Below are 19,167 nucleotides of genomic sequence, written 5' to 3' on the forward strand. Positions count from 1 at the left end.
TTAAGGCAGAGGTAAATAGGTTCTTGATTGCCAAGTAGATTAGATTCCCTATAGTGTGGAACCAGGCTCTTCGGCCCAACCAGTCCACACCAACCCTCTGAACACCCAGGCCCATTTCCCTCTGACTAATTGACCTAACATTATGGGCAATTTAGCATGGCCAATTCACCTGATCTGCACATCTTTCGACTGTGGGAGGAAACCGGAGCACCTCGAGGAAACCCATGCAGACACAGGGAGAATGTGCAAACTCCGCACAGTCACCTGAGGCTGGAATTGAACCTGGTACCCTGGTGCTGTGAGGTAGCAGTGCTAACCACTGAACCACTGTGCCACCCCTAGATGAAGGATCATTAGTGTTATCCATAATGTAGAGATGAGGTTAAAATCAGATCAGCCATGATCTTATATGGTGGAGCAGGTTGCAAGAGCAAGTGGCCCACTCTTGTTCTTTGTTCATGTGTTGGACCTTGGTGGTGAGTGGGCTTTCTCTGTAAGGGGAGGTGGGGTGACTCCTGCCTGCTATTCCTTTAACAACTCGTGCCTCTGGGTTACAGTTGACTTTGTGCCAACTCCACAACTCCTTAGAGACTCTCATTGAGCAACATCTCTATGCTTTGGTATCAATCTATCAATGATCCAGAAGGCAAAAGGAAGTGTTATGCTGGGAGGTATCACATTCACAGAAGAATTTTTATAAAGACAGATATGCAAGTGAGGCGTGGTAATACCCTAGCATTCAGAGTCATGAAAACAATTAAACACAAATAAACAGAGACAGAATTTCAGAAAGTATTGTAGTAATATTTGGACAGTACAGATTTCAAAGTAGTTTCCATGGCATCCAATTAGCCATTGCCCAGGTAAAGCTAAGGTAAATACAGCAAGGGGCCGAAGAGTCAGACTCAGGTTTTCAAGTTCCATCCCTCTCACACTGATGTTGTGAAATATTCACAGTGTGACTGTTGTAACATATTTGCTGTGATCGTTTCACATCGGGAATACAGGTGAACAGAAAGGATCGTTTGTTTGAAGCTTGTACCTGGGGAAAGGTAAGGGGCGTTGTGTGATCCAGGAGATACAAATATCTACTCTTACAGTGTTTCACTCTCCAGTTCAAGTTTTATTATTTCCTATGTTGGAGTGAACCAAAGAGCAATTTGCAACACCTTGAATCAAGGGTTCAAAGCAGGACTGGTTAAAAATCAGGGTGTTTGGTGTTTGTTGGTGATTGAGTTTCTTTTAAGTAAATTTGATTGTCTTCCTCAGATTGGTCTCTGAAAAGTCTTACTTAGTAGATTCAAAAATAGAAATTGCTGGAAAACCTCAGCACATCTGGAAACATAGAATCCCTAGTGTGGAAACAGTCCCTTTGGCCCAACAAGTCCACACTGACCCTCTGAAGAGTAACCCACCCAGACCCATTCCTCTACCCTATATTTACCCCTGACCAATGCACCTAACCTACACATCCCTTAACACTATGGGCAATTTGGCATGGCCAATTCACCTAACCTGCATATCTTTGGACAGTGGGAGGAAATTGGAGCACTTGGAGGAAACCCATTCACACACAGGGAGAAAGTGCAAGCTCCATACAGACAGTTGCCTGAAGCTGGAATTGAACCCTGGTCCCGTGAAGCAGCAATGCTAACCACTGAGCCACCATGCCACCTCCACCTGTGAAGAGAAATCAGAGTTAGCGTTTTGGGTGGAGAGACCCTTCCTCAGAACCATGTTTTTATTTAGTCAATTGATGTACCAGAAATTACATGCGATAACAAAGAGAAAAGTAAATCGAACATTATATACAATAACAGCTGGTTGGAGCAAATCCAGCTCGATGTGCAATAAGGCATAGATCAGGAATGATGAATATTAATGTACAAATTGACCAAATCCAGAATTGTGTACTGTAATTTTGATTCGATAAATCTGCAACAGTATATTTTTACATACAGATTAGCTAATTCAGCAGCAGGACGTCATGGTTGATATTTAAATTCCTAACTCTCCCAGCATCACAGTATAATTTAGGTTTTTTTGTTACTCTGAGCTGATAGTATGCAATCTTGATTCTGACATGACTGGGTGAAAATTTTTGCATCCTATCATGTCACTTTCAAAATAAAGAGGCAAAAGCTGAACTATCACCCTGAATATCATGCCTCAAACCCCAACCTGCTTTCAAAAGGACCAGTTTGAAACCTAGTAAGAAAGACAGTAAGCTTTTTAAGTGTTTGCAAACTGAATGCTGATAGAATTCCACAGAGCTGGTATAATGCAGAACAAGACCACATAACTCTCTTAGCATTTTGACTTAGTGCTAAATCTCTACCTTTCCTCCCATTATCCAGCATATGTTTCCTTTTGTAAGAGCCATCTTGTCTGCTTGAATTGAACTTGCCCTGACCACACTTCCAAGCAGTGCAATTTTATTCTAACTACTTGCTCGGTGCTAAATTTTTTTCTCACCTCACATTTTCTTTATCTCTAAAAAACATTGTGGGCGGCATGGTGGCACAGTGGTTAGCACTGCTGCCTCACAGCGCCAGAGACCCGGGTTCAATTCCTGCCTCAGGCGACTGACTGTGTGGAGTTTGCACGTTCTCCCCGTGTCTGCGTGGGTTTCCTCCGGGTGCTCCGGTTTCCTCCCACAATCACAAAGATGTGCGGGTCAGGTGAATTGGCCATGCTAAATTGCCAGTAGTGTTAGGTAAGGGGTAAATGTAGGGGCATGGGTGGGTTGCGCTTCGGCGGGTCGGTGTGGACTTGTTGGGCCGAAGGGCCTGTTTCCACACTGTAAGTAATCTAATCTAATCTAAAAAAAAATCTGCCAATAGGTACAAAGCTGGAAGAGCACAGCAGGTCAGACAGCATCTGAGGAGCAGGAAAGTCAACATTTCAGGTCAAAACCCTTCATCAGGACTCAATTAAAACTGGGCTTTTTGGCTGTCAGTCCCTTTACAAGCAGGGACGATAATTCCTTATCTACTCTGTCCAGATTCCCAATGATTTTGAAAACATCTCTCAAATCTCCCCTCAGTCTTCTCTTTTCCAAGGCAAACATGTTCCAGCATCTTCAATGCAACTTAATAACTGGTGTTTCAGCCTGGAATCATTCTTGTAAACTGCATTCTCTCAATTCATTCACTTAAAAAACAAGGGAGAAAAGGGCTGACCCGGAAATTGCAGGGCAGTCAATCTAATCTTGATGGTGGGAAAAATTATGAGAAACAGTTCTTAAGGGCAGAATATACCTGCACTTGGAATTATGTGGATAAAACAGGACTAGTCAAATGGATTTGTTAAGGGAAGACCATGTCTGACAAATTTGATGGAACCTTTTGAGGAGATAACAATGATTGTTGACGAAGGTAATTCATTTGATGTGGTCTACATGGATTTTAGTAAGATTTTTGATAAGGTCCTTCATGGCAGACATGTCAAGAAAATAAGAGCTTGTGGGATTCTCGATAAAATAGCACACTGGATACAAACCCAACGCAACAAGGACAGAATCCCCCCACCCGGTCTTCACCTTCCACCCCACCAACCTCCGTATACATCACATCATCCTCCATCACTTCTGCTTCTTACAAACAGACCCCACCACTAGGGATATATTTCCCTCCCCAGCCCTATCAGTATTTCAGGGAAACCATTCCCTCCGCGACTCCCTTGTCAGATCCATGCCCTCCACCAGCCCACAGCCCACTCCTGGCACCTTCTGCCACTGCAAGAAGTGCAAAACAACACGCCCACACCTCCCCCTTCACCTCTGTCAAAGGACTCAAAAGTTCCTCCACACCCGACAGGAATTTACCTGTACTTACACAAATGTCATCGACTGCATCCGTTGCACGCGATGTAGTCTCCTGTACATCGGGAAGACATGACGCCAACTTGTGGAACACTTAAGTGAACATCTCTGGAACAACCGCACCAACCAACCCCCTCTCCCTGTGGCTGAACACTTCAACTCCTTCTCCCACTCCACCAAGGACATGCAGGTTCTGGGCCTCCTCCATCGCCAAACCCTACCCATCCAATGTCTGGAGGAAGAACGCTCATCTTCCACCTTAGGACCCGGAAACCACATGGGATCAATGTGGATTTCACCAGTTTCCTCATTTCCCCTCCCCCCCACCTTATCTCAGTCCCAAGCCTCCAACTCAGCACCTCTCTCTTGACATGTTCATCGTCCTTCCCATCTATCCACTTCACCCTCCTCTCCAACCTGTCACCTTCTCCCCCACCTTTATCTACCTATTGGATTCCCAGTTACCTCCCTCCCAGCCTCATCCCCTCCTCTTTATCTCTCAGTCCCTCAGCCCACAACCCTCAATCCTGATGGAGGCATTATGCCTTAAACATCGATTCTCCTGCTTCTCGGATGCTGCCTGACCTGCTGTGCTTTTCCAGCACCACACTCTCAACTCTGAACTCCAACATCTGCAGTCCTCACTTTCTCTGAAAAAGCAGAAAGCAGAGAGTGATGGTAGAGGGATATTTCTGTAACGGCAATTCAATTTCCAGTGGGTTCTGCAGGGTTTGGTGGTGGAACCTTGGCTTTTTGTGGTGCACATTTATGATTGGGGCTTTAATATGATGAAGTTTGCAATAACATGAAAATTGGTAAGGTGGTAAATAGTGAGGAAGATAGCTGTAGAGTGCAGGAGGATATCAATGGACTGGTCAGCTGGGCAAAACAGCAGCAAACGGAATTCAACTCCGAGAAGTGAGATCCCAGGAAAGGGCTTACACTATTAATATTAGGACCCTGGAAAATACTGAAGGTGAGAGGGTCTTGGTGTGTACATACACAAATCCCAGAAGCAGCAAGGCTATTAGACAAGGTGATAGAAAGATATATGGGACACTTCCCTTTATTAACTGAGCCATTAAAAACAAGAGCACTGAGGTTATGCTAAAACTGTATAATATGCTGATTAGTCTACAAATGGAGTACTCTGTATAGTTCTAGTTGCCACACTTTAGAAATGATGTGATTCTATCTCAGCACAGGAGATTTACCAGGATATTGTCTGAAGAGTGGAAAGATTCAATAGGTTAGGGTTGTTTTCCTTGGAACAGCAGCACTTGAGTGGGACCTGATAGAGGTTTATAGGGCATTCCCAACATACAAACATCTGACTTATGAACAACCATACATATTCACACAATTCCATACAGCGTGTAATTTTAAAAATCCGATATGCAAATGATTTCCATACTTACGAATGGCTGTTTTACTGCATTGTGATCCAAACCTGTGTACAAATCGACTTGTGAACGATTCAATCTGATTGCAACTTGGGGACTGCCTGTATAAGATCACGAGGGGCAAAGGTAAGGGACATAGAAATGCACCTGTTCCATCAATAGAGGGATTAATAACCAGAGGGCATAGATGTAAGCTGAAATGTAGAAGGCTAAGCAGAGTGTTGAGAAGCATGTTTTTCATCCTGAAGGTGGAAGGAATCTGGAAACCACTGCTTGACAAGGTGCTTGGGTCAGAAACTGTTCACATTTTAGCAATATTTAGGTATTCACTTGTGTTGCCATGGCCTACAGGATTGTGGACCAAGAGCTGGAAAATTGGATTATTGTAGTCGGGTCTTTGTAGAATGGCACAGACATAATGGGCCAAATGCCTTTTATTGTGCTGTAAATATCTGAGTCTATGAGATCCCTCCTATAGTGTGGCACCCAGAACAATACAGCGGTGCCCAATTTCTGCAAGTCCAACTTACAGATGCCTGTACTTACAAGTATGAACCCATACATGGGTTTTAATTTTATAAGAACTGACATACGAACATTTCCTTTCCCTACGACAGATACTTTCTAATGTCCTGCATCGTGTTCCAACTTACAAACAAATCAACTTGCAAATGCAATCCAGAACTGATCTGTTCCCAACCTTGAACAATACTCCAGGTGAAGTCTAAACAATGGCCTACATAAGTTTAGCATAACCTCCCTGCTTTGCACTCTATAACCCTAATAATGAAGCCTAATATACTGTGTTTCTTTTTTAAACAGGTCTCTTTACCAAACCTGACACCTTTAATGGTCTATATGCCCAGTCTTTCTGCTCCTCTGCAACTTTTAGATAGTAGCCTGCATTTGGTATTACCTCCCCAAGTTCCTTGTATCAAAGTCTGTTACCTCACATGTTTCTGCATTGAACTTCATCTGTCACCTATCCACGTTTCAATATCACTGTCCTCCTCACAGGTCACAACTCCCAAATTTTGTGCCTTGCAGATCAAGATCTAGATCATTTATATTAATCAGGAAAAGCAAGGATCCCAATGTCAATCCTGGGGAGTTCCATTACAAGCTTTCTTCCAGGCCAAAAAATACTCATCAACAATTATTCCTTGTTTCCTAACCCTTAGCCGAATTCAAATTCCCATGCTCCAACTCCTTTTAGTCCATGACCTACAACTTTCCTCATAAATCTTTTGTGTAACAAACGCCTTTTGGAAGTCCATATATACCACATCAACAGTCTTGACCTGGTTAATCCTCTCTCTTAACTCTTCCAAAAACTCCAGCAAACTGGTTAGACATGACTTTACTTTTAAAAATTCAGGAAAAACACAAGAAATTAACCAAATTTGACCCTTGCATTAAAAATGACTTATTACACTAGTTATCTAGAGCCATTCAGTTCTGAATAATAAAATAACAGAAAATACTCAGTCAGTCTTTCAATATCTAGAGAAAGAAACAGGCTGAACATTTCAGGTACATGAGGTTTGATCAGATTTGGAGGTTTAACAGTTTATTAGCAAGTACAAGGCTCCCGGGAAGGAAGGGGATAGCAAACAGGGAAATGTTAGAGATAAAGTAGAAGGAGGCAATTCAACTACAGTGGTGTGTGTAATCTGTCAGCACGCAGCCTGATATAATCTTTCTCCTCCCAACAGACAGATCCAGAGGGAGGAACGGGAGCTGTGGGATGACATGAAGGGCCAGTCAGTGCAATGGGGCGTGGCCATTGTGCTTAGTCTCTGGTCACTGACCAATGCAGGTAATTGCAGTTCAGCTCAAAACAGCCAAATGTTATCACAGATCACTGCCAGTATTTAGCAAGTGGATTGCCAGTTTTCTAAATCATTTTATATTAGCCTGCTATTTATTAAACCTGAATTTGAATTACATCTGAATTTGAACAAATTTGACTGGGAGTCTTCACTGTTGATCTATCAATTATCTACTCTCTCCTCCCCAGTAAGTACCTATCTGTCAGTCTGCTATTCCTATCTTTCTGTTTCTGTCATATCCACCTGTACGAGTTATCCTTCGCATTTCAATCCTTCCACCATCCCCCCCGTTATTTATTTATTTAATTGTTTCTATGTGGATGCTGCTGACTAGGATTGCCCCATAGGGCAGTTCAGAGTCAACCACATTGCTGTGGGCCCAGAGTCCCATGTAGGCCAGACTGGGTAAGGAGGATAGATTTCCTTTGCAAAATGGTTTTAGTGAAGCAGATGTGGTTATGTAAGTGTCATTAGGCTGGCTTTATTTTCTCCCAGGTGTTTTTAAAATGATTGAATTCAAATTTCACCATCTGCTATGATGGGATTCAAACCCATATTCCCAGAGCATTCACCTCGGGTTCTAGATTACTGATTCAGTGATTACATCACCACTTCCCATAACATCTATGTATTTATTTATTTCCTAGTTTCCCAAAGTGCTCCTATTGTTTTGGACATCACTCCTTACCACGGTAGCGTCAATGGAGCAACCAGGCTGACAATTAAAGGAAAAGGTAAGGCAGGTTACTCTCCCTCTTTGATAAGTCTTACTCTTGCTGCGTCTAATATACTTTGGCTGTCTTCACAGGTTTCTTGGGAGAAAGGCCATTTGACTACACAGGAGGAAATGGACAACTGGGCAATAAGGTGCAGCTCCTATCAGAATCCAGGTCCATTCCCTGCGACGTAGAGAAAGATTCCAGCCACGAAACACAGGTTATTTGCTACACCAGGTAGATATATTCAGTCTCTCTATGCAGGATCATACTGCATTTCATAAGGAACCGGATGACTAAAGGTTGAATAACTCATTACCTTGGTAATAAAATAGCAAGATAGTTAGATTTGATTTTAGTTCATTCATGGGATCTGGGTAACACTAGTAATGTCAGTATTTACTGTCCATTCCTTACAATTTTAAATGTTGCTTTTCTTTCATGATGTCATGACAATGGATCATAAACTCTGATCACCTAGGGAAATACTGAATTTTCCATTGCAACCTGCATTTTTTTTAAAAGGAGTGACAATCAATGGATGATTGCAAATGCAAGTTCAGTGACTGACTGGAGAGAAATTCTAGAATGTCACATCAGTGCAGAGTCAGAGACATCTGAAACAGAATGTCTAAAATGGAAGGAGATAAAGGGAAGGGAAGGCGATAACCTATTGGTATTATTATTAGACAAATAATTCAGAGACTCAGGTAATGTTTTGGGGACTCAGGTTTGAATCCTGCCACAGCAGATGGTAAAATTTGAATTCAATTAAAAAAAAGTCTGGAATTAAGAATCCATTGATGACCATGAAATCATTGTCAATTGTCAGAAAACCCCATTGGGTTCATTATTGTCCAGCAAGGAAAGAGATCTGCTAACCGTACCTGGTCTGGCCTACATGTGACTTTAGACCCACAACAGTATGGTTGACTCTCAATTGCCCTCTGAAATGGCCTAGCAACCCTTTGAGTTATTGCAATCACTACAACATCTCAAACAAATGGAACCATACAGATCACCTGGCATCAAACCTAGGCGCAGGAAAAAGAAAACGCCGAAACAGCCCTGTCGACTCTGCAAAGCCCTCCTCACCAACATCTGAGGGCTAGTGCCAAAATTGGGAGAGCTGTCTCACAGACTGGTCAAGCAACAGTCTGACATAGTCACACTCATGGAATCATACCTTACAGGAAATGTCCCAGACACCACTATCACCACAGATAAACAGGAGGCTGGAAGAATGTAGCAAGCCAAGCAGCACCAGCAAGTGGAGAAGTTGACATTTTGTTTTGAAGCCATTCATCAGGAAGGGGGAAGGGAGCTCAGAAAGAAATAGGAGTGGGATGGGGCTAGAGGAAAGGTGTGTGGGATAGCGATAGGTAGATGCAGGTATGGGGTTATTGTGATACGTCAGTGGAAAGGGTGGAGCAGAGAGGTAGGAAGGAAGCTGGGCAGATGAGGTTCGGTCAAAGAGGCGGGGAGGAGAGTAAAGACTGGACATGGAATGGGATTGGAGGTGGTGACATAGAGAAGTTAGTGAGGCGGGAGGTAGAATGGAAGGGAGGAGGCGGGGCTGGAAAAGGAGCTGGGGGATGGGTGGGAAGGTTATTTGAAACTGCAGAACTTAGTGTTAGGTCCTTGGAGCTGTGGGCTGTCCAGGCGGAAGGTTAGTTGTTGTTTCACCAACTTGCGGTCTTAGAAATGGAGGAGGCCAAGGATGTGGGAGGGGGAATTGAAATGGGTGGTGACCGGGATGTCAGGCTGGCCATTTCGCATTTGGCAACAATGCGCAGCGAAATGAACACTTAGTCTATGTTTGGTCTCACTGATGTAGAAAAGGCCACATTGGGAGTACAGGATGCACAAGGTTGGAGGAGATGCAGGTGAAAGTCTGTCTTGTTTGGAAGGACTGTTTGGGGCCCTGGATGGAGGGTGAGGGAGGTGGTGTACAGGCAGGTGTTGCAACTCTTCCCATTCCAGGGAAAGGTACCAAGGGGGTTGGAGGGGAGTGTGGCATGAACCAAGGAGTGTCAAAGGGAAAGGTCCTTTCGGAAGGCAGAGGGGGTGGGAAGGGAAAGATGTTCTGAGTGGTAGGGTCTAACCGGAGTTGGCGAGTGTTTGAGGATGATACGTTGCATGTGGAGGTTGGTGGTATGGAAAGTGAGGACACTTTATTCTATTTGGAGTGTGGGGAGGGGCGGAGAGGGAAGGACATTGTTGGAAATGGGACGGCACCTGGGACGCTTGGGAGTCTCCACGGCAGAGCAGATGTGACGTAGGTGGAGGGATTTGAAAAACAGGATGGAGTTTTTGCGGGGTAGAGGATGGAGGAGGGGTAGCCCAGGTAACTGTGTGAGACTGTGGGTTTTCATAAATATTGGTCCACAAACTGTCGCTAGAGATGAAAACAAAGAGATCAAGAAAGTAGAGGGAGGTGTCCAAGATGGACCAACTGAACTGGAGGGCAGGATGAAAGTTGTTAGTGAAGTCAATGAACTGTTCCAGTTCAGCCTGGGTGCAGGATGTAGCACTGATGTAGTCATCGTTGTAAGAGCAAAAGAGTTGGGGAACAGAACTGGTGTACATACTGAAGAAGGACCACAATCACCATTCCTGGATAATTGAATTTCATTCCTCATGTCTGTGGGGGGAGGAGACGGGGTAAGTATCATAACCGGCAACATCTAGGGACATAATAAATTTCAATTTCAACACATGATGTTTTTAAGAAATAGATGCAACCATAGGGTTACATGATGTAAATTCAGTGATTATCTGGTGAGGAATTCTGGAATGTCATTCCTGTAGGGAATCAGGGAAACTTCAACCAGAAATATTAAAATGGAGGAGATAATCCATTATTCTCATGTTTCAAATCTAATTCTTTTATTAATTTCAGAAAGTCTGATTAAATTGGCTCCCTTTAAAACCTAAATTTCTTAGGACTGGAAGAAAGGTGAAGGGATAATTTTCTTAAATAAATGTTCTCAAGACCAATAAAGGGCACAGGTGAATAAAGAAGGGGAGCCAGTTCATCCTCATTAGGTGGGTCTCAACTATCTAGGTTATCCCATCTGCAATCAAACCAAATTGGGCAGCCTCACCCAGGGACTAGTCGCAAACAATGGTGAGAATTTTTCTGATGTTCTTTTCAAAATACACTGTTAATCTGTGTTCCTTTGGTGTTCATGCACGTTTTTCCTTTCTTTTTAGACCACTACCAAAAGACAGCTATCAGGTTGTAGTGAGTGTAGACGGGGTTCCGATTAATGCCAACAAGACGATGGTCTTTAAAGTAAGTGCAACACGTTTTCATTCATTATTTACAAGATGGAGCTCTCACAGACCTGGCCTTTAGGGTGCAGCTCATACTATAATGTTGTTGATTGATAAATATAATCCAAGGCATCATTCAAATAGAAAATACTTGATGATATTAATATGTAAAATAAGATTGAAATTTGAAACTTTATCTGTAGCCACTGTTGGTCTTAAGTGTGCAGCTCATACTATAATGTTGTTGATTGATAAATATAATCCAAGTCATCAATCAAATAGGAAATACGTGATGATATTAATATGTAAAATAAGATTGAAATTTGAAACTTTCGCTGCAGCCACTGTTGGATCATAGAAGTTTTTCTTCCCCATTTAGTAAAAGGATATCTATCACCAGTAGACATTAGCACAGTGTGCCATTTCTTACTTAAAGATTACATTTTTCACACTTGCTATCTCAGTTGTGATCTGAAGGAGAAATTCTTTCTCCTCTTTAGAGATCTACCCAATTTTAATTCCCCATTCTGTTCAGGACAAAATTAACAATTGGGAATAGATGGGCTGAAAAACTCCACCTTCCAAATCATTGTCAAGACCATGATATTGCTAGTATTTAATTTCTGACATTTCTTTTAACAGTCAGAAGACCATTATACGCCAACCATTGAGAGGATTTCGCCCTTGTCTGGATTACCAGGTTTTTGTGCTGGAATCATGTTCTTAGATTGTTATGAATTTTTTTTAGAAACAGTTCTCATTCGTCAAAGGTTTAAGAATGAGAGGGCACTAAGTTAAGTGATTGGCAAAGGCTGCAGTAGTGCCATGAGGGAAAACGTTTTAATGCAGTGAGTGAAATGCATTGCCTGAGAGTAAGCTGGAAGCAGATTCAATGGAGGCAAAAGGAAATTGGATCATTTTCTGAAAAGGAAAAGATATTCAGGTCAATGAGAAAAGGGCAGGGGAATGAATTCTTCCTACAGCACACCTGCACAAATGCAATAGGCCAAATTAGCACCATTTGTGCCACAACCACCCTATTGTTCTAATGAATTGTGTAATTCATTCACAATGTGTTAGAGAAAAGTATTTTCAAATACCCCACATGCTACTTACATATCTTTTTCACCATCACATGTGAATAGAATAGGAATACTAGGACTAATACATTTTGATACATTCATGAAACTTACAGACTGATTGACAAACCTGTATGGTTCAGGAGTGGAGTAAGAGGTTCAGCAAAGTAACCAGCGTTCCTCTTAAATAGGATTTGCCATTTCATTTCATACCAGCAGGTCCTTCTCATTATTGACAACTCTTTATTTTCTTAACAGCACTCCTGCCAGCCCTGAAATCCCATGGGCTATGATTAGAAATCTGGACCAAATGTGTAAGAAGTCTAATGAGACCTTTCCCAAAGTCGGATGCAACTAGTTGCATTTTCCAAAAGAGTTCAGTGCATTGAGACAAGATTCCCATAAGAGAGAGAGTAATAAAAGGTCTATAAAAGTAGATCATTACTCATTAACATTAAGTCTTACCTTATTAATATGCAGCTTCCTGTTTTACCTTGGAACAGTAGAACAAAGACACCAAGAATTCCCAACATGACAGTCAGAGCAGATACTTGATGACTCCAGCTTGCTGCTTGGTATTCCAGACCGAAAAACAGGATGTACTGTTGGGGCCTATGCCTCTTCAGGTTGATGATCTCTGGCTTCAGTTTTCACACTTTAACAGCTTGAAGAACTTCTGTGATCTCTTGCTAAAGAAACACTGCAATGTCAATAAACTCTTTCACAATGCAGCTCCCTCATCTTGGGAATTCTGAGCCAATGGTTTCCGTAGCACTACATCTCAGCTGTCCCTCCATACACCATACACCAGCTGTCCTTCTCATTTACATTAATGGTGTCTGTTACCATCTTCTATAGCACCTTTTCACTCCTTCCGTTTCTGTGTTATTTCATCTCATTTTATTTGAGTCCTTTACTGATCTGTTTGTCGTCTTCCAGAGTGTTTTTCTGTTCCTTTACTGCTGTTTATACTACTGATAAATTGACGGAGATGACCATTGTGCATCATTTGCAGCTTCTCTGTCACCACAAATGGCTAATTCTTCAGTCCCATTCAATTTGCTCTACACCACTGGCTGTGGGATATTTTCATATCTGTTAGGGATCAGATGAAATCACAATCTGCCATCTCATCTGAAAGATGCTACTATCTTGGTCTCAGCTGCAATTATGCGCTCAAGGCCAAAGAGTGGGGATTGAACCCATAAATCTTTCAGGAATCGCAAGAATCGGGAAGGGTCCCAAAGCACTGTAAAATCGCTATCATGACATCCCTGTTTAAAAAGGGAATGATGCAAAAGATGGAAAATTATACAGTGATTAGCCTAACCATGGTTGTGGGTAAGATCCTGGAATCCGTTGTGAAGGATGAGATTTCTGAATACTTGGAAGTGTAGGAAGTGTAGACAGGAGCCCTTTCCTGAAGAAGGGCTTATGCCCGAAATGTCAATTCTCCTGCTCCTTTGATACTGCCTGACCTGCTGCGCTTTTCCAGCAAAACATTTTTAAGCTAGGAGTTGGGAAGTACAGTTTGGGAGCAATTGTTCCACAGAAAGGGCACAACAGATATGTGGAGACTGTTTAAAGCACAGTTGTTGCAAGTGATGCACAAATTTGTTCCTCTGAGACAGGCAAGAAGGGGTAAGATTAAGGAGTCTTGGATGACGAGAACAGAGGAGCTTCTTGTCAAAAGGAAGAAGGCAGCTTACGTAAGGTGGAGGAAACAAGGATCTAGCACAGCTTTAGAGGATTACAGGCTTGCTAGAAAGGAGCTCAGAAATCGACTGAGGAGAAGCCAGTAGGGGCACGAAAAAGGCTTCACAGGAAGGATTAGGGAGAACCCAAAGGCATTTTACTCATACGTGAAGAATAAGAGAATGATCAGGGAGAGGTAGAGCCGGTTAGGGATAGCGTAAAGAACTTATGCGTGGAGTCTGAGCAGATAGGGGAAGCCCTAAATGAGCTTTTGCTTTGGTTTCCTCAGGGCCAGACCAGATTTATCTTAGGTTGCTCCAGGAAGAGGGAAAGGAGGTTGCTAAGCCACTGACAAAGATCTTTGCTTCCTCACTCTCCACGGGAGTTGTACCGATGAATTGGAGGGAGGCAAATGTTGTTCCTTTTTTCAAGAAAGGGAAAGAGAAATCCCTGGCAATTACAGACCAGTCAGTCTTATGTCTGTGGTCAACGAGGTTTTGGAAAAAATTCTGAGGGATAGGATTTATGACTATTTGAAAAAGCATAACGTGATTAAAGGCAGTCAGCATGGTTTTGTGACGAGCAGGTCATGAGTTCTTTGAGGAGGTGATGAGACTGGTCAATGAAGGTCGAGCAGTGGATGTGGTGTACATGGACTTCAGCAAGGCATTTGATAAGGTTCCCCATGGTAGGCTCATTCATAAAGTCAGGAGATATGGTATACAGGGATTTGGTTGTCTGGATTCAGAATTGGTTGGCTGACGGTACACAGAGAGTGGTTGTAGATGGAAAGTATTCAGCCTGAAGGTCAGTGTTGAGTGGTGTTCCTCAGGGCTCTGTTCTTGGGCCGCTGCTCTTTGTATTTTTTTTTAAATAACTTGGATGGGGAGGTTGAGGGGTGGGTTAGTAAATTTGCAGATGACACAAAGGTTGGAGGTGCCGTTGATTGTATTGAGGGCTATTGCAGGCTGCAGCGTGACACAAACAGGATGCAGAGCTGGGCTGAGAAATGGCAGATGGAGTTCAACCTGGATAAATGTGAAGTGACATTTTGGAAGGTCGAACTTAAATGCTGAATATAGGATTAAAGACAGGATTCTTGGTAGTGTGGAGGAACGGAGTGATCTTGGTGTTCAAGTACATAGATCCTTCAAAGTTGTTAAGAAAGCATATGGTGTTTTGGCTTTCATTAACGGGGGATCAAGTTTAACAGCTGCGAGGTTTTGCTGCAGCTCAACAAGACCCTGTCGAGGCCACACTTGAAATATTGTGTCCAGTTCTGGTTGCCCTACTATTGGAAAGATATGGAGGCTTTGGAGAGGGTGCAAAGAAGGTTTACCAGGATGCTGCCTAGATTGGAGGGCTTGTCATATGAAAAGAGGTTGACTAAGCTTGGACTTTTCTCTCTGGAGAGAAGGAGGACGAGAAGTTACTTGGTCTAACTATACAAGATAATGAGAGGCATGGATAGAGTCAATAGCCAGAGATTTTTCCCCAGGGCAGGATTGACTGGCACGAGGGGTCATAGTTTTAAGATATTAGGAGGAAGGTATAGAGAAGATGTCAGAGGTAGGTTCTTTACGCAGAGAGTTGTGAATGCATGGAATGCGTTGCCAGTGATGGTGGTGGAAGCAGAATCATTAGGGACATTTAAGCGACTGCTGGACATGCACGTGAATTGAGGGCCGTGTAGCTTAGGTTATTTTATTTTAGATTAAGAATAATCCTTGGCACAACATCCTGGGATGAAGGGCCTGTTCTATGCTGTACTTATCTATGTTCTATGTTCTATGTATGATAAAATAGAGCAAAGTTAGAATGATTTCATCAAGGGGAGGTCATGCCGAACAAATCTGCTAGAATTCTTTCAGGAAGTAATGAGCAGGTTATATCAAGGAAAGCCAATGGATGTTATTTACCTGGACTTTAAGAAGGCCTTTGACAAGGTACCGCACAGGAGGCTACTCAGTAAGATAATGACCCATGGTGTCAGAAGCAAGGTGCTAGCATGGATAGAAGCGTGGCTGTCTGGCAGAAAACAGAGTGGGGATAAAAGGGTCTTTCTCAGGATGGGAGCCGGTGACAAGTGGTGTTCCACAAGACTCAGTGTTGCGACCACAGCTTTTCACTTTATACATCAATGATCTAGATGAAGCAACTGATGGCATTCTGGCTACGTTTGTAGATGATACAAAGATAGGTAGAGGGACAGGTAGCATTGAGGAGATAAGGAGGTTGCTGAAAAACTTGGACAGGTTAGGAGAGTGGGCAAAGAAGTGGCAGATGGAGTCCAAAATAGGAAAGTGTGAGGTCATGCACTTTAGTAGGAAGAATAGAGGCATGGACTATTTTCTAAATGGGGAGACAATTCAGAAGTCTACAGTGCAAAGAGACTTGGGAGTTCTAGTCCAGGATTCTCTCAAGGTAAACTTGCAGTTGAATAAGTAGTTAGGAAGGCAAATGCAATGCTGGCATTTATTTTGACAGAACTTGAATATAAAAGCAGGGATGTACTTCTGAGGCTCTATAAGGCTCTGATCAGACCACATTTGGAGTATTGTGCGCAGTTTTGGGCCCCATATCTCAGGAAGTTTGTACTGGCCCTGGAGTGTGTTCAGAGGAGGTTCATGAGAATGATCCCAGAAATGAAAAGCTTAACGTATGAGGAACATTTGAGAATTCTGGATTTTTACTCAATAGAGTTTAGAAGGATGGGGAATGGGGGGTGGAATCTAATTGAAACATACAGAATATTTATTGGCGTGGACAGAGTAGAGGTTGGGAAGTTGTTTCCATTGGTAGGAGAGACTAGGGCCTGAGGGCACAGCTTTATAGTAAGGGGAAGACCTTTCAGAAGAGAGATAAGGAGAAATTTCTTCAGCCAGAGTGGTAAATCCATGGATTTCATTGCCGGAGAAGGCTTTGAAGGCCAGATCATTGAGTATATTTAAGGCTGAGATAGACAGGTTCAAGGGTTATGGAGAGCACGGTGGGCGGCACGGTGGCACAGTGGTTAGCACTGCTGCCTCACAGCGCCTGAGACCCGGGTTCTATTCCCGCCTCAGGCGACTGACTGTGTGGAGTTTACACGTTCTCCCCGTGTCTGCGTGGGTTTCCTCCGGGTATTCCGGTTTCCTCCCACAGTCCAAAGATGTGCAGGTTAGTGAATTGGCCATGCTAAATTGCCCGTAGTGTTAGGTAAGGGGTAAATGTAGGGGTATGGGTGGGTTGCGCTTCGGCGGGTCGGTGTGGACTTGTTGAGCCGAAGGGCCTGTTTCCAGACTGCAATGTAATCTAATCTAATCTAAAGTGCCAGGATTGAATGGCAGCAGGAGGCTGGAAGAACACAGCAAGCCACGCAGCATCAGGAGGGGGAAAAGTTGACGTTTCGGGTATAACCCTTCTTCAGGACTGGAGATGGGTGTGGGGAGAGCTGCAGATAAAGGAGGTGGGGTGCACCACCCACCACCACTGCTCCCTGCCACTAATCGGATTCATTCCTCCCATTGACCAACCAGGTCATACCCTCTAACTGTCCTCACCTATTCCCATTTCACCACCCTGCCCCACCACCCCCTTTATCTGCAGCTCTCCCCCATACCCAGCCCCAGTCCTGAAGAAGGGTTACACCCGAAATGTCAACTTCTCCCCCTCCTGATGCTGCCTGGCTTGCTGTGTTTTTCCAGCCTCCTGCCTGTCTACTTTGGATTCCAGCATCTGCAGTTTTGTCATCTCTAGCTATGATTGAATGGTGGAGCAGATCCAATGGGCTGATGACCTCGTTTCTGCTCCTATGTCTTACGGTCTTAAATTTGAAACTAGTCCCTGTGTTAATATTATGAAAAGGTCTAACTGTGTACTAGGGCTCACTTTTTTATTTCCTTCATTCATTCTAATTTTCTCTTGCCTATTAGGTCAACTCATTAACATCTCTGGAGATATTTTTACTGATATCTATGGCAGTAACAAACCGATAGACTCCAATCTCAGAAAAACCAGGATTTTGAGGTAAAAATATACCTTTGAGTAAAGTGTGTAGTCACAGCCCTGCTGTACATACAATACAGTTTGAATCAGACTCAAGTGATTCAGTGGTTTATTCCTATCCCCATATTGTCTTTTATATTGATTAGATTACCTACAGTGTGGAGACAGGCCCTCCAGCCAACAAGTCCACACCGACCCTCCAAACAGCAACCCACCCAGACCCATTCCCCTACATTTACCCCTTCACCTAACACCACGGGCCATTTAGCATGGCCAATTCACCTGACCTGCACATCTTTGGTCTGTGGGAGGAAACAGGAGCACCTAGAGGAAACCCGCACAGACACAGGGAGAATGTCCAAACTCCACGCAGACAGTTGCCTGAGGCGGGAATTGAACCCAGGTTTCTGGCGCTGTGAGGCAGCAGTGCTAACCACTGTGCCACTGTGCCGTGCTGTATATAAAAGCAAACTCTCAAACTGGAGTTTGGGCATAGCTCAACCAAAAAACTCAACTTAAATAAATTATGATGATTTGCCTTTTAATCTTTTTGACCTTCATCATGGTTGTGTTGAAGCCCTTGAACTTGTTAAATAATAAGATTATAGGTTGCACAGCCATCTCAGAATACTTTCCAGCCGTAATGTACTTAGTGAAACTTAGTAAAGCAGGAAAAACAGCTGTCAGTTTATGCTCAGCAAAATCCCATAAATAGCAATCAGTTGTATCAGACTCAAAATATTAACTGTTTTTCTCTCTTTTCAGATGCTGCCAGACCTGCTGAATTTCTCCACAACTTTTAATTTTAGTTCCAACTTCTGGTATTCTGCCTTTATTATCACAATATAATGGCCTGTTTTTAAGGCAATTATGTTTGGGTTGTAAGGCGTTCGACAGGGTACCCCATGGGAGACTGATTAGCAAGGTTAGATCTCACAGAATACAGGGAGAACTTGCCATTTGGATACAGAACTGGCTCAAAAGTAGAAGACAGAGGGTGATGGTGGAAGGTTGTTTTTCAGACTGGAGGCCTGTGACCAGTGGAGTGTCACAAGAATCAGTGCTGGGTTCTCTACTTTTTGTCATTTACATAAATGATTTGGATGCGAGCATAAGAGGTACAGTTAGTAAGTTTGCAGATGACACCAAAATTGGAGGTGTAGTGGACAGCAACGAGGGTTACCTCAGATTACAACAGGATCTTGACCAGATGGGCCAATGGGCTGAGAATTGGCAGATGGAGTTTAATTCAGATAAATGTGAGGTGCTGAATTTTGGGAAAGCAAATATTAGCAGGACTTACACACTTAATGGTAAGGTCCTAGGGAGTGTTGCTGAACAGAGACCTTGGAG

The 19,167-nt window shown here is 43.2% G+C and overlaps 1 protein-coding gene across 1 annotated transcript in view; it reads left to right on the forward strand.

Annotated features, from left to right (window-relative positions):
• Positions 1-4,628: 4,628 nt before the first annotated feature.
• pkhd1l1.1 (PKHD1 like 1, tandem duplicate 1) overlaps positions 4,629-19,167 on the forward strand; it is a 237,775-nt gene continuing 223,236 nt past the window's right edge. Inside the window, exons 1-7 of the mRNA XM_043689364.1 lie at positions 4,629-4,741; positions 6,942-7,045; positions 7,706-7,792; positions 7,867-8,011; positions 10,991-11,072; positions 11,696-11,753; positions 17,742-17,835. Coding sequence (XP_043545299.1) covers positions 4,629-4,741; positions 6,942-7,045; positions 7,706-7,792; positions 7,867-8,011; positions 10,991-11,072; positions 11,696-11,753; positions 17,742-17,835 — 683 coding nt within the window. The remainder of the gene's footprint in view (positions 4,742-6,941; positions 7,046-7,705; positions 7,793-7,866; positions 8,012-10,990; positions 11,073-11,695; positions 11,754-17,741; positions 17,836-19,167) is intronic.

The sequence above is a fragment of the Chiloscyllium plagiosum genome, chromosome 4 (assembly GCF_004010195.1).
Source record: "Chiloscyllium plagiosum isolate BGI_BamShark_2017 chromosome 4, ASM401019v2, whole genome shotgun sequence".
NCBI classification, from domain to species: domain Eukaryota; kingdom Metazoa; phylum Chordata; class Chondrichthyes; order Orectolobiformes; family Hemiscylliidae; genus Chiloscyllium; species Chiloscyllium plagiosum.